This window comes from Theobroma umbraticum, unplaced genomic scaffold (genome assembly GCF_002168275.2).
Source record: "Theobroma umbraticum cultivar Fairchild unplaced genomic scaffold, ASM216827v3 scaffold_56.0, whole genome shotgun sequence".
Lineage (NCBI taxonomy): Eukaryota > Viridiplantae > Streptophyta > Magnoliopsida > Malvales > Malvaceae > Theobroma > Theobroma umbraticum.
The window spans coordinates 5,929,429-5,944,760 of NW_018397256.1; the positions used below are offsets into that span (position 1 = coordinate 5,929,429).

The 15,332-nt window shown below is 28.5% G+C and overlaps 2 protein-coding genes across 2 annotated transcripts in view; one reads left to right on the plus strand and one right to left on the minus strand.

Moving 5' to 3' along the window:
• The window catches only part of LOC110410300 (uncharacterized), a 9,366-nt gene extending 6,050 nt beyond the window's left edge, over positions 1-3,316 (minus strand). The window contains 9 exon segments of the mRNA XM_089782766.1: positions 1-63; positions 169-234; positions 383-469; positions 919-988; positions 1,201-1,323; positions 1,494-1,594; positions 1,917-1,996; positions 2,098-2,408; positions 2,900-3,316. The exon segment at positions 1-63 is cut by the window's left edge and continues 4 nt beyond it. Of these exon segments, the coding sequence (XP_089638892.1) occupies positions 1-63; positions 169-234; positions 383-469; positions 919-988; positions 1,201-1,323; positions 1,494-1,594; positions 1,917-1,996; positions 2,098-2,323 (816 nt within the window). The 5' untranslated portion in view covers positions 2,324-2,408; positions 2,900-3,316.
• An 8,718-nt stretch (positions 3,317-12,034) lies between these two features.
• LOC110410297 (uncharacterized) overlaps positions 12,035-15,332 on the plus strand; it is a 4,104-nt gene continuing 806 nt past the window's right edge. The window contains exons 1-3 of the mRNA XM_021419931.2: positions 12,035-12,474; positions 13,338-13,531; positions 14,536-14,620. Coding sequence (XP_021275606.1) covers positions 12,391-12,474; positions 13,338-13,531; positions 14,536-14,620 — 363 coding nt within the window. The 5' untranslated portion in view covers positions 12,035-12,390. The remainder of the gene's footprint in view (positions 12,475-13,337; positions 13,532-14,535; positions 14,621-15,332) is intronic.

Consider the following 15,332-nt stretch of genomic DNA (forward strand, 5'->3'; position numbering starts at 1 on the left):
GTCCCTTTGCAATCCACCTTCATAAAGATTGTCTGGAGCACGATTTGATGTCGCAACCAGTATCTACACTTGCCTCCCATCAGAGCCCATGCAATTAATATGCATGTTAATTTTCAACTGAAAATGAGTGCTAACAAAAAATAATTCCAACAAGATAAATTTACTTACAACACCATTGCTGAACAAATGTCTAAAGAGACGATTAAGTATCAATGCATCAGCAACATCAGTCACCTATAAAAGACCACAAACAAGAAATCAAAATTTAGCTGCAAAACTCTTAAGCAATTGAGTTGAACGTTAAAGCAGAATAATCAATGATAATTCAATAAATCTTTTTCCCCTTTTGTGCAGAAAACTAACTGTACTATAAATGCTGTACCATAAATTCATCTAGACATAGTAAAATTGCCTCATCAGATATCTCTCCTGCTACAACTTCAAGTGGATCTGCCACACCCTTGTGCCTCTGCAAGAATTCATGATTGTTATAAACTCACATCAAGTGCAGTGCAAAAGACAGATTAAGATTCTGTTAGAAAATTACGACTACAAGACATAGCTTGACAATGAAAGAATTTGAAGTCTAAACAAGTACATATGTACATAATATAAATAAATACACATCTACAAGGGCGGGGGGCAGAGTCAGTTTTAACTCATAAACATAAATTACTAGCTTCCAACCTGACATATACGTCCATTTAGAGAACTGCCGCTGACCCTATCAATAAATCTTAATTGACAAAATCATACAGATTCCCATCACTACTAAGAATGATAAGAATATTGACCAAAACTGAAGTTGTTGAATTAAAACAGCTCAGTTACTATACCCAGAACAAAGCCCTGTCTGCAGTGTGAGATGTTTTCTCACTCAATAATTAACTTCAACTATGAAAAACACTGATATCTTACCTGCAAGCGACTGTGAACATTCAACATGAAGTCATGAAAATGAATCCTTGTCTTTCTCCAATTCCCAGGCCTGAAAATGTGGAAATAGTACATTAAAAGAGAAATCAGCAACTAAGAGCAGTTGGCATGGCTAGAAAATAAGAATATCACAGGTTTATATATACAGATACCATATATTATTTGAACAATATACCCATATTTTAAGATGAATGCAATATTATCTCCATTTGGCTCACTAACAGCACAATATACAATAAAATTAACCAATCAAATGAAACTTACAATTGATCAAAGAAGAGGTCCATCAACATAGTTTTCCCAGTGCCTACTCCTCCATAAAGATATAATCCCTTTACAGGGGAGTATGAAGACTGAGACATTAAACGAGACCAAAACCACCGATTCCTGAAGAAAAACGAAATAGTGGCCAACTATTGATAAATGAAATAAAACAACAAGAAAATGGTGAAACTAAATTTTAATTAAGATGAACAGCAAGAATGCAATCCATCCATATATAAAGAAAATTAGGAAACAGGGGTTCAAACATGGGAGAAATAGAACAGAAAACTTACCTTACAGTTTTCTCAGGAACTGCATAGCGATCCAACCGACAGGCATCAGCTGACTCCACAATCTCATCATAAAGCCTTTGAAGTTCTCTTAAAGTGCCTACCTGCAGAAATAACTGTCAGAATTACTTCACAATACTGGGCCTCAAAATTGCCTAAGACGATACAAGCAGAACACATTTAATAAATAAAAACATATGACTTCCATAGAGTCACAAAACAAATCATGCGAAATTCCAACTCAAGCATTTAGCAGGTGCACACGTTTTCATGAATATGAAACTGGATTCAAAGTTCTGCATTGCTTTTGATTAATGACTGGATGGTTCATACAAAAAACCATTTACAATAACATCAACCATCGGACCCTTTCATTTATTTGGAACAAAATAAGCAAGGAATGCAAGGAGAAAGTGAAATTAATACCTGGCAAGCATCACCATCAACCAGTTCACCAGCTGCAATTCTTCGTTCATACTCCACAAGCGGCCCTGCTCTGTTCACTTCTGCATAGCACACGGCATAAATGACAATTTCACATTCAGCTCTACGTCCTAAGCTAATTTATTTAATCAAAAGGAACAAATGACAAGAAATGAAATAGAACCTGAGATATTAACTTTAGCAGCAGTATCCGTTGAGAAAGCTTTTGATACAAAAATAGCAGGGAATAAAAATCTATGGATTTCTGCGTCCTCGGGCAGCCTATAAACAGAACTAGCATTGCTTCCAATCAAATGACTTCGCCTTCTTACAGCAGCACCTGAATAACTACTCGTTTGATGTCGAAAAGCTGTTATCATGTTGCGAACCGGTCGAACAGCCGCTCTCATTTTCAATTAAAAAACAATTCCAGTAACAAGTTGCTCCAACAAAATAAGAGCTTCAAGTTCTTAAATCCTGCAAATATACAGTTTCCTGAAACCAAAAAAAAAACGTAAATTCAGTTTCAATTATATGAAACAGAATAGATTCCGGATTCCATAAAAAGATTTAATATTTTAAAAAAAACAGTTATCCGCCCACCATAAATCTTTATTTACCAATAAAATTTTGGGGGAGAATAAGAACATATACTAATATCACATCGATTAAGCAGGAAATATATTTAATCAACGAATAATTGTTTTGCATGAATGAATAAAGTGAATATTGAACTCCTAATTATTTACGAATAAAACACATAAATGATTATGCAAGAAAGGAAGTGGTCAAGCATTCTTTTTTCTTCTTTGATGGCATAAATAGAAATTTCCAACGCAATTGATCCAACTGGTTCAGTTTCCAGTTTTACAAAACAAAAGTCAAAAAAAAAGAAGAAGAAGAAGAAAAGACCTACGATTATTCATAAACAAGAAAGGGAAACGACTAAAGAGAAAAAACAAAAACAGAAAAGAAGAAGCGCGCACCTGATTAATTCAATAGGCTCCACCAAATAGGACGAGCATAAATTTTGTGAAATTCTGAGTTGGAAAAAAAATCGTTTTTTCTTTTACCAGGGAATATAAGTAAATAATTTATCAGACAATAGTATTTTGGGTTGTGGGATCGAGAAGAGACCCAAAGTTTGAGGAGGGGGAGGGTCCCTCCCGAGAAACGGCAAAGAAAGACTGGAGAAGGTGAAGGTGGAGCTGCCCGAGAACTCCGACTTGGCTGGATTTACACGTAGACTTTGCGCTGTTTTCACACACCATTCCAATTAAATTAAACAAACGTCTCGTGGGATCATGTCAGCAATTTCCCTTTTTTATTTCTTTTTAAAATCTATGTTAAGAGTAACTGGAATGTAATGTCTATTTTTGCTTTTTTTCTTTTATTTCTTGCCGATGCTGCCTGAGAGAAAGAAAAAAGAAAAGATAAAAAAAAAAAACCTTACAAACGTGAAATGTGGGCCCCAACTAATTTGCTGGAATCCCCATGCTCATCAGTCATCACAGAAACCCATCGCCACAAATTGAGCACTGCCTATTTGTGCGCCCCCGCCTAGGCCCCACACCAGCAGCGAGGGGCATGTAGGTGTTTCGTTTCTATTTTGCTGCGTCCCTCTGTTTGTCGTAAGGTTAGTATTGAATTAGGGACGTCACCGGATAGAGCATTTGCTAATTTTGAAGTATTTGATTTGGATTAATAAATAAAGTATTTAAATTTTATAATTATTTAAATATTTTTTACATTTTTTATTTTAATTTAAATTTTCATATATATTTATAATTCACTAATTATTTAAATCAATTTAAAATTTTAATTATGTAAAAAATATTAAAATACACTTAATGAATATCTAATTATCCAAATCTGAATCTTTATTTCATATAATTTATTAAAAATTAAATTTATAAAAATACATAAATAATAAAATTTAAATTTAAATAATCAAAAAAATTTTAAATATTAACTTAAATAACTAAAAACAAATATTCAAATAACAACTTAAACATTACAAGTTTAATTAACTATATGAGTTTTTTAAGAAATTAAAAAAATAACTAGATTTCAAAATTATTCTAATCTCATAATTTTTTTAAGCATTTAATTTATAAGTTTATACACACAAAGATATATATTATAATTAATAATTTTATAAGTTATAATTTTCGTAATGTTAACATAAATAGAAAATAAATATATTTATATCTAAAATAGATATACTAAAAATATATATAATAGTAATTATATTTTTTATAAATTAACACAATATATAAAAAAATATATATTAAAAAATATTATAAATTAATTAATAATTTTAATTTTATAAATTAATTTAATTAATAATATAAATTTGTATTTAATTATATAAAACAAAAAAATAATTAAATTCCAATATCAAATACCCGAGATGTGATATCCAAATTCAATACAAATAATAAAACTATTATTTAAATTTGATTATAAGATACTTTAATTTTATATAATAAGATCAAGTATATGTAAGTACTCTATTATAGAATATCCTTTATCAATCCCCAGGTAGAATGGGCAGCGCAAAGTGTAGATTAGCTCTGTCAACTTATAATAAATTTTCATTTATTCTTGTAACAAGCTACGTCAGCCAATCCGAAATAGGGTGTCAATTCAGCACGGGTAGACTTCAATAAACAGTATTAAGTTGTATAGGAAGGATTGCAAGCAAGAGCCTGCCTTAATTGCATGATTCCATCTTAATTATCCTTTTGATTCTTGTGTGGTTAGGTGAAAAAGTAGTTGAAAATCCCACCCCTCACGCGCACGTGCATCTACAACATTTGCCAACTTTGGTGCCCACTTGGGACTTTCTCAACAATATTCAATTTAGGGCTACTTTCTTATTTTCAGAAACAAACAAACAAAAATACAAGCATACATTTCAATACAAAACACAATTAGTAATATTTTAAAACAACAAAAAAAATTTAACTTCTGACGCAATAAAATGCATGATTTTATCGTATATATAAAAAACAATTATATTCTTTTGACATCAAAATACAATATTTCAATGTGTGTAATTTTTTAATCATTTACGTACAATGCGTGACAGTAAATATTATTAAAATTTAAACATATATAATTTTTTAAATATTTACTTATTTTTAATTAAAAACGTATTGAGGGTACACTATAATTACCTTTCAAATCTTATTTTATTCTAGATATTTGTTTTTCTTTGGACAAGTATTAATTGAAGTCCTTTTTGTATTCCATCTGAGCATCATTGTCGGTGGCATGGTGATTTGAGATTTTTTTTGCTTTTTCAACAGAAGAAGTGAAAGCGAATTTATCCCGTATGGCTAAGTTTTTGGTTCTTTTATAATTCAAATATTTTGTCATTATTTGTGATGTGCAATTGACAGGTGTTATTCATAACAATTATTTAGTCAATTTTTATATAAAAAAGGCAAAAAAAAAAAAGTCGTTGAAAAAAAATTTGAAAAACTGATATTGCTTGGGATTCCTTGTCTGCTCAGAATTTAGATATTAGAACAATTGAGACAATAGTTTTCTCATGGTGTCTTTTTCCCGACAAGAAAATCAGTTGCTTATTGCATTCTTTTTAATATATACGAGACACACTGGCCTCTTTCTATTTTTTTTAATACGATTTTTTTTTATAATTTTCACATGATTAAAAAAGGAAGTTCCTTTGAGATTCCTTTTCACTTATATAATAGATATATTTATATATTTATTAGTACTCCATTTCACGAGCAAGGTGTGTTAATATTTGTTTTTTATTTATTTTAAATAATAATTATATTTTAAATATATAGTTACATTTTTTATTAATTTTAAATAATAATATGTATTGAACATAGAGTGACCTATTGTATAAATAATTGAAACCAATAAAATACATATTAGTTGAAATATTCATTAACACAAAGTTGCATTCTAACGCTTCGTCTACAATTTGGTTTCATGTTAACAAATTTCAAAGATTGGGATTACAAGAATAATTAAGGTGAATTTATTTGTGGTTTGTGAAGAAAAAGAATAGTTAATTTTCTTTGTTAATTTTTTAATTCAAAAAATAACAAGTAGAAAATGAAAAAAATAGACAAGTAATATAAAAAAAAGGAAATTAAAAAAGAAAATAGTTACAAAATTTTTGAATGAAATATTTTGAATTATTTTTAATGAAAATGATATTGTTGTGAAAATTTTAAAAAATATATCTTCTACTTTCCATCTAGTCTATGCAAAGCTGTACAAAAGGTTGACTCAACTTATTTTGAATGCTTTGCATAAATTAAAGTCCATTTTATGTTTTGGACAATATGATATTTATTGTTGCGATTCGACCTTATACTCAAATATAAAATTAATCAAAAAATTAAAACATAACATAATGAAATAATAAATTAGTATTTAATAAAAAAAACAGCCAAATCTTATAAGATTAATGTTTGTGTATTTTATATAATTTTTAAATTAATTATGAACACTTATAAATTTAAGAGTTACATACTTTGTTTTAGATATCATAATCAAGAGTCAATTAAATCCAAATCTTTACTCCTTCACCTTTAAGATTTGTCAAATCTTCAGCTACTTAAGTATTTAACTTCTAACAATAATCTACACAATGATCGAATAAGATATTTTCAAAGATAAAGTTTTACTTGTATTAGTAAGTATTGTTTTTAAAACAAAAAGATGAAAAATTCTTGCCTAATCTTTTTTTTTTCAAACAAAAAAAAATTATTTTTTTCTTATTTTATAAAACTACTTAGAAATGGCTAGAAGTTTAAAGTTTTAATTTGTTAACATAACATATTTATATAGTCAAACTTAGTTGTACTCTAAATATAGCAGTTATATTTTAATTTAATTAAGTTTTTGTGAGCTTAATTAATTTTTTACTTTATTCTAGTATTTTTTAATTAAATCTAATTTAATTAATAGTTCTTATTTAATCTCAATCATGTCACTTAATATGTGTGACCCATTAGGTTTCTAATATGTTGGCAATAGATATAAATCTTAATCAAATATTAATTTGATAATTAATTTATATTTATAGATTATGAGCGACATCTAGTAATATATCATAACCACCCAAATGTTAGAGAGTCAATTAAAGAATTTGCAAAACCCTTTAGTGATAAACTTCTCAATGCAATATGGTCCTTTCATCAAATATTCATAGTATGTCATAAAACATGACTCAATATATACTTATAATATTCCATATTAGTTCTCATGATTCATGTCTAACCTTATGAATTTAAGAAATTAATTTTTCTCAAATTCATCATACTTGGACCAAAGATTTTATACAAGTTAATTAAAAATTGAGAACAAGTGAGATGCATCTTGCCATATCACTTAAGGTGATAAATTCTCTATTAACCACTCATTTATCTTCGCATGCTTCATGGCATACTCAAAAACACCATATTTAAACATCTAGTTACTTCTAGACTCGTAGAGATAAAATCAAAGTATGTCATTTCCCATACAAGATGATTTGGTATTTCAAATCCAAAGACTAGTTGCATGACTATCATATGAGAACATATTTCATAGACAGTTGAGTGAAATACCAAATATAGTTTTCATAGTGGGTTATGTTCAGTAAACTTATTTTTTAACAAGCTCTTACATGTTATCCTCAAGTATATCATATATTTCAATTTATGAGATTGATTGCTTACTTTTCAAATGAGGAGATTTAACTTATACCATTTTTTGAGCATTGTCAACGTTTTGTCTTGACAATACAATGACTAAGAATAATTTTAGAAATATGGCTTTAATACATAATGATCTTATAATTGTAATAACTTTATAATTTTCTTACTAGGCCTTTATATTTCATAGATTTCATCTAATTAGTACTTAATAGCTTCATATTACTACACTAACATGAAGAAAAACCTCTATCACATATATTTATGAGATTAAGTATGCATTAAATGACAATATATATTCCTTGATCAATCCAATTAGTTAAAATGCATATACCAACATTTATCATTGGACATATAACAACTTTTTGTATATTATGTAAAAAGTTATCTTTGTACATATGTAAAAGGTTAATTAACATTAATAAACTAAAGATGCATATATGATATATTCAATTTGTTACTGTGATATGTAATATTATTTACAATTTTTAACATTAAACATTAAATTTTTTTTGTAAAATACATATTGCTTAATTATTTAAGAAAATCATGATATTTTTATAAAAAAGTCTTTACCTATTATAAATCCTACTGGGTAACTTTGGTATCCTCTAGTGTAAAATTAAAACTCTTGAGATAAAGCAATTTAATGTAATTTTTAACTCTTTTTTAATCATAAAATAAATTCATTTAATGAAAGTACTCTTTTCGTTAGAATTGAAATTTATAGTTATCAATTGAATTTTATTAAATATATAATAAAAAATTTAAAAATGATAATTAAAAATATAATTAAAAAAGAATATTTATTTCATCAAACCCAAAGTTTTACTATAAAATTTAAAATAGACGTGCTCCAAGTTCTGTATTCTTTTTATTAATAATATTTATTTTTTCTGAAAAGCTTTATTAATAATATTTATTATCATGTCTGTTGTATATGAATATTTTTCATTTATTTTTAAAGAATATATATTTTTTAAAAATATAAAATTTTAAAAAATAAAATTATTCATTACTATTAAATTTAGTAAAACATTTTTTAACCAGAGTCGTTCAATGCAATTAGAATTTATATGTATAAAATTGGATAAATTTTAATAATATTTATTGTAAAAATAATTTAAATATCAATTTAAAAATAGAATTAATTAAATATATATTTTTAATCAAAAAAATTTTCAACATTAGTACTTATATAAAAATAAATTTTAGACAAAATAATATGAGTTATGGTTTTCATAAATTTTTTAATATACGCTCAATTCATAATTCAATTTTTGTTTAATATATTTTAGCCAAAAAAGAAAAGAAAAAGAAATCCATAAATTGCATAAATGTGAATTTAAGGTTTTCCATGTACATTAGGACTTAATTCACATAATGAAGATGAAATGAGATTTCGAATTTGAATCTCTAATAAAAAAAACCATTAATTATTGAATTTATATTATTTTATTACTACTAATAAAATAACCTGGAAAAATCAAAATCGAAGATAGTAGGAGAGTGTGGAGACATTTAATTAATTAAAAGGTAGCTATTGCCTAGAGATGCGATAAATGCGACAATAGTATTGGTGCTAAATGTTCCCAGGGCCACCATCTTGTGACGCACAGAACCACCTAAGTTTCCATCTAATGCTACGTGTATTAATTAAATCTTTTCATTTCAATATTATATTCTGGATAATGTCGGATCCTTTAAGCTAACTTTTATTTCTTGCTTTCAAATGTAAAAGGTTTAAAAAGGATTAAAATATAAAATGTGTTAATATTCTTTTTTAATAACGATAATTTTATTTTTTTCATTCGTCTTGTTTTTGCATAAATTTTTTATAAATAAATAATTAACAGCAGCATTTGAGTATTTAACTCATTGATTGGTGTATTATCTTCTTACTTAAAAAGTTATGTTGAAACTTCTTTCTCTTAATTATATATATATATATAAAAACTAATAGCAAAAAGTGAATGATAAAAAAAATAATCAATAGAGTTTAAATTAAATAAAGATTTTGTTAAAAAATATTTTAAGATCTCATTTGTTAAGATTTTAAGGGAGGCATGCAAAATTATCATATTCAAAAATCAAAATCAAATATTGTCATAAAATAAACATAATTAATAACTTTTTTTGAAAGAATAAACATAATTTAATAACCATCAATTAAATTAAATAAGTTCATATTAAGTTAAGTGTGATTAATTAATTAAGTAAAATAATCTTACGAAAACCCAAATTCAGGCAAGTTTCAAACTTTTGTAAACACCCCACAGTTCTGCTCAATATGCAATGAAAACACCCAATCTAGTAGTAAAACCACCACGCCATTAGCCAATTGAGTCACGTAGTACACCACCAGTAGATGCTTGTCCAATAGATTTTTTATATGCACCATCAGAATTCAATACAATCCAATCATTTGATGGATGAGATCAACCTAAAAGAATTTCCTCACGCCTGATCATGGATGAAGCTGTCTCTCCCCAATGTATTCTAGAGGCATTTTGTACAGCTGGAGCAAAGCTGAATATCAAATTTATAGGAACCCCCAAAGCTAATACTTTACCTTAAAAACAAAAGCAGACAACTCTAAATATAACAGGCTGTAGAAAATTATTAACTTGCAACTTGCTGCTCAGATTAAAAACAATCCAATCGAAGCAAAAGGGAATACTAAGTTGAGTGATCTCGCCTTGAGGTAAAAACAACTCCAAATTGACATTGCTGTAGGACATCCACGCAATATATGTAAAATGTCTCCTCCCCATCACGAGATTGTGGAGAAATATCGTCATTTGACAAGTGCCTATGAACCTTCTCATTGTTAGTCAGTAAACGTTGCTACATACATTGTAAAAGGAAGGTTCCGATCAACTGGGGGCCTCTCCGCTGCCAGGCTAATTTCCAAACCAAACCTCACAATTACTTTCAGTAGCTAAATTTCTTTTCCGTAACATTTCATACACTGATGAGCAGGGGCGGAGCGTCTCCTTGTCATGGTCATAGCTCCTCCAAAATTTTTAAAATTTTTTATATATTATATATTTTTAATAATTTTTAAAATAATTTTTATTAAATAATTAATATAATTAAAAAATAATAAAATAACCTTATAAATCTCATTCAATTTTATTCAAATTTTTTTTAATTTTTTAGTTTCCGTACCCATCTCTCTCTCTTCTTTTCTGTCCTTATATTATAAACTTATAAAGAAGTAAAGTTATTATTTAATTTTTTTATTTATATTTATTTATTTTTTTAATTCTATTCTATTTACTTATATGTTTTAAGTTTCTACAGATTTTTTTTAAAATTTATTTGAATCATCAACTATATTCTTTTTTTTTTATGTAGGTCTTAAATTTTACTTGTCATGTTTTTTTTTCTGTTATGTGGATTTTATTTTTAATAATTTTTATTTTTAAAAATTAAAAAATTATTATATATGTAATTTTCAAATATAAGTTCTAAAGTTGCATTATTGGTTATTGTTTAAAATTTCACCAATATATTATTTTCTATGAATCCTAAGTATATAAGAAAAAATTATCTTGAGTATATGTTTTTAATGTACTTTACGTTTTATATTTAGTTGAAAGGAAATTATCTTGAGTATAAGAAGAAATTCTTAATTTTGTATATCATATTTAACTATTTATATTTTATATATTATAATTTAATATTTAATATTATAAGTTTAAATATAATAAAATAAAAATATTAAATACTAATTATATTAATTTTTAATTATTTATATTGAAAAAGATAAGATTCTAAAATAAAATGGATGATAAGTTTCTTACATATAATTTATTTGTTTATATTAAAAAAAATATTACTATCGTTCAACAAAACATTTTTAAAATACTATTATAAGTTTTTTTTATTTTTTTAATTTATATATTAAATAAAATTATTATCTATTATAAATTTTTTAATTATTTATGATTAAATTTAATATATTAATTTTAAAAAATTTTAACTTTTATTCTTTTTAACTTTGACTTTTCTAATAAAAATTGACTAATTCCATCTTACAAAAGGGCAAAACAGCTTATCGAATGTAATGGTCGACATAGGAGCAATAGAATTGAATAATAATTGTAATTCCTTAGCAGATAATATGTTAGTAAGTTGAGGTATATCCCATTCATCATTGGACAACAAATAATCCTTAATGGAGCTATAATGGGCTATATTAAAACCTATCAATTTTACCGCATTACACAAAGGCCATTCCCCAAGCCAAGTGTCGTACTAAAATCTTGCCGACAACCATCCCCGATTACCCATCTTATATTCTTCATGAAAATGTCCCAAATCCGAGAGAGTAATACACTTTAATACAAAATTCAATAATAAAATGTATGTATCCTTATTTAAGGGATCCCTCTCTTGAGAGTAGCACCCAAACAAAAGAGGACCACCGTCTCAAACCCAAGTCTCCCAGTAACTTGGATCTCCCCGTTTTTCATTGATTATGGATCTTAATTAATTAGAACTAGCAGTCAGCACTAGTACCAACAAACATGTAATTACCAGTTTTCCCAGTTGTCAAAACTGAATAATGTATATAGTAAATAGTGGAAATTTGGAATTGTGTCTTCAATGATCTATTTTGGGTTGGGCCAAGACAACCCTGTCGTTTCGGGCACCGTTGTAGGCTTTTTATCACTTTCCTCTGCTCTCCTCTCCTCTCCGCTTCGGTTCTTCAACACGCCGGCACTTCCTTAGGGTTTCACCAAGTCAAACTCGTGTACCACTCCCCGGAAAAAGAGAGAGAAATGGCAAATCAAGGTGCCAAGAAGCGAAAGGAAGAGAATACTCGGCACATGGCGAATCTCCGTCGCATCATCATTGCCTGCAATGTACGTTCTCATCATTTTATTATTATTATTATTATTAATCATTTTCCCTTAACTTTTGAAATCCTACTTCATTTACTTAAGCACTTGTTAGTTTTGAAATTAATTAAAAGTGTTAGATTCTGATTGAATTAGGTTTATGACTGAATTCATTAAGGAGTATGTTTATGCTCAAGTGATAACATTTTGATGTACATTTAAGAAAGGCAAAACTTAATAGTTATAGATGGCATGGATTGATTTGGAATTGAATTGGATTTTCCGATTACTGTACACATTCGAAATGCACCCTTAGTTCATTGTTATGGTCCGGCTGCTCGTTTCTCCATATGTGTGATTATTGTGTATGCATACATTATTCTCATATAATTGAAATTTAATAACTTTGAAAGCTGTGGCTAGCTGCGTAATTAAGTAATTCACTACTGACTGTGAGTCCACACTCCACAGGCATAAGCCAATGACATGCAAGCTTGGTTACTAAACAATGGTGATTTTGTAAGTCATAACAAATGAAAGTTGGAACCTAGTCTTAGTGTTTATCTCGGTAGTTTTGAACATCAGATTTTTTTTTCTTTATTAATCTCATAGTAACAAAAATATGCTATGTATGGCCTTTATTAGTTGAACATTTGGCATTTTCATTTTGTGGCATGTGTAACCTGGTCATAGTTTGCTTTTGTTTGACATACAACCATATTGAAGTTTTTGCTGTTGTTACTTTTTAGTTGATGTTGAAGAAAGAGGGGAAGGGGTGGTTGTTGGGTTGTAAGTATTATTTTATTTTCTTGTCTTGATAGTTGCATTTGTTACTTATTAACTATCTTAATTTATTGGTTTGATGTTCTGATTTTCTGTTTATCTAGGTTATATTTGTCTTGGTTAGGATGCTGATCTTCCATTCCTCATTCACATGGAAACATTGGGTTGGTCTAGTTTTGACATCCGTTGCTTACTTTATCCCCTATCAACAACTTGCCCAGATGGCAAAACCTACTTATGCTAATGATGGAGAGCTTCTTGATGGTGGATTTGATATGAGTACTGGTGGAATATGTGGGTATGTCTTTCTTGTTCAATGTTTTATATATATATGAGGAGCTTAGTTAGTAGCACCATTCTGATTATACTCTAATTCTTTGTAAGGGAGGCAATGTGTTTAATGGATGACCACTGTGTAAGGATTTTAGGCTTAGCTACCTTAGGCAGAGAATCGTTATTAGTTCACTGCAGCATTATTCGTATGGGCTTTTCTTAGGTTTTGAGAGCTCATATAATTACACAATTGGTGATATGTTAGTGTTTTATTCTTTTTCTCCAAGAGTTTGAATAGGGAGTTGAGATTTGAGATCTCCCAATTATTCTCTTCTTCTTCCATTCTTTTTGTTTTCTATCTTTTTTTCTACTGGTGCTGCATCGGAGGAGTTGCATGGCAGGCGGAATGCAAGAAATGTAGTTCTTAGATCATAAATTTAGGTTGCCTTATTCTTTTACCAGTCTTCTTAACTGCTGTTTTATTTTACTTGTTTATTGAAGGTGTTAGGATTTTAATACTTTAAATGTGGATACTTTTCTTGCATTTAGGCAGCTATCATCAGCTAAGATATAATCTGCCAGACATGATAAAATGAGAATGTATGCTTATTGTGGGAAAGAATGAGATATTTTATTGTTGCTTATGAATGAAGTACAGTTATATACCAATGTTAGTCATGATGATTGTGTTGGGGATAAAAGTGTTCAGAAAAGGAGAATTTGTCCTTCTTGATTCAAGAACTTAGGAATAAGATGAGAGGGGAGGGAGGGGATTGAAGGAGGAGAAGCCGTTTGTAGAGAATCATACTGTGTATGTTTTAAACTGTGAAATCAGGTATTCTTAATTTTCTTATTTGGCATCAATTTCATTTACATATTAACTGGAACTGGACAGTTCAAATATTTTTGTTCATATTTAAGTTCTGTTAACATTATGAATTGATTCAATCTATTGTGTTACAATCTGTAATAGTTTTTTTTTCTGCATGCAATAAATTACTCTGACTTGCTGTTGCTCATTTCTTGCAGCTATTTACATGATGTAATCTACATTACAAGTTTTGTGCAATTGACGTCCATCATCTCTGAAAAGTTTTGGTACACATATCTGGTGGTAAGTTCTATTTACTTAGTTTGCTTATGGAAAGCACTGATCTGATACTGCCATCTTTTGATCTACTTTTGGACTGGAAGAGCATTTTATAGTTGGGGGAGGGAGTGCATGCAATGCTTATGGGCTTTTATGTTTTCTTGAGAGCAGAATGTGAAGAAAAAGTGAAATTTCTCAAAATATCTGGGAGAAAAGATATGAAAAATGAAATTTTTGGAAGAAATTTGCTAAGTTCATTTGACTTGGAGAGCATACTTTTGGTTTAGTAGGTTCATTTCTGCTGCTTAATATTGTCCGATTGTCCTTGGATGGTTAACTAGCCAAAAAAGGAATTTTTTGGGGCTGCTCTTTTAGTGCTACGTTGGCTGGCATAGTACTGCCCGAAGGTCTTTGGCCTTTTAGCTGATCATATGGCTTAAATGGATGTTCCATTGAGAAACCTAATTTTCAGTTAGACTTGTGTAATCTGTCATCTTTCATGAAGTGTTTTGGTGCAGAGTACAGCTGAAAGTCTAAGTTCTGAAATCAATTTAATAGTTGTAGAGCCACCAAAAGCCGAATTATAGATTAGTGGATTGTTAGTGTAATTTAGGGACCTCTAAGGTGAACAAATTTAAGCTCATAATCTAGTCATGTCCCTTCTGTCAGACTTGTGCATCAAAGGGTAGCTAATCTAATTGTTAAATTGCATTGACTCCCATTATGAAAGACATAA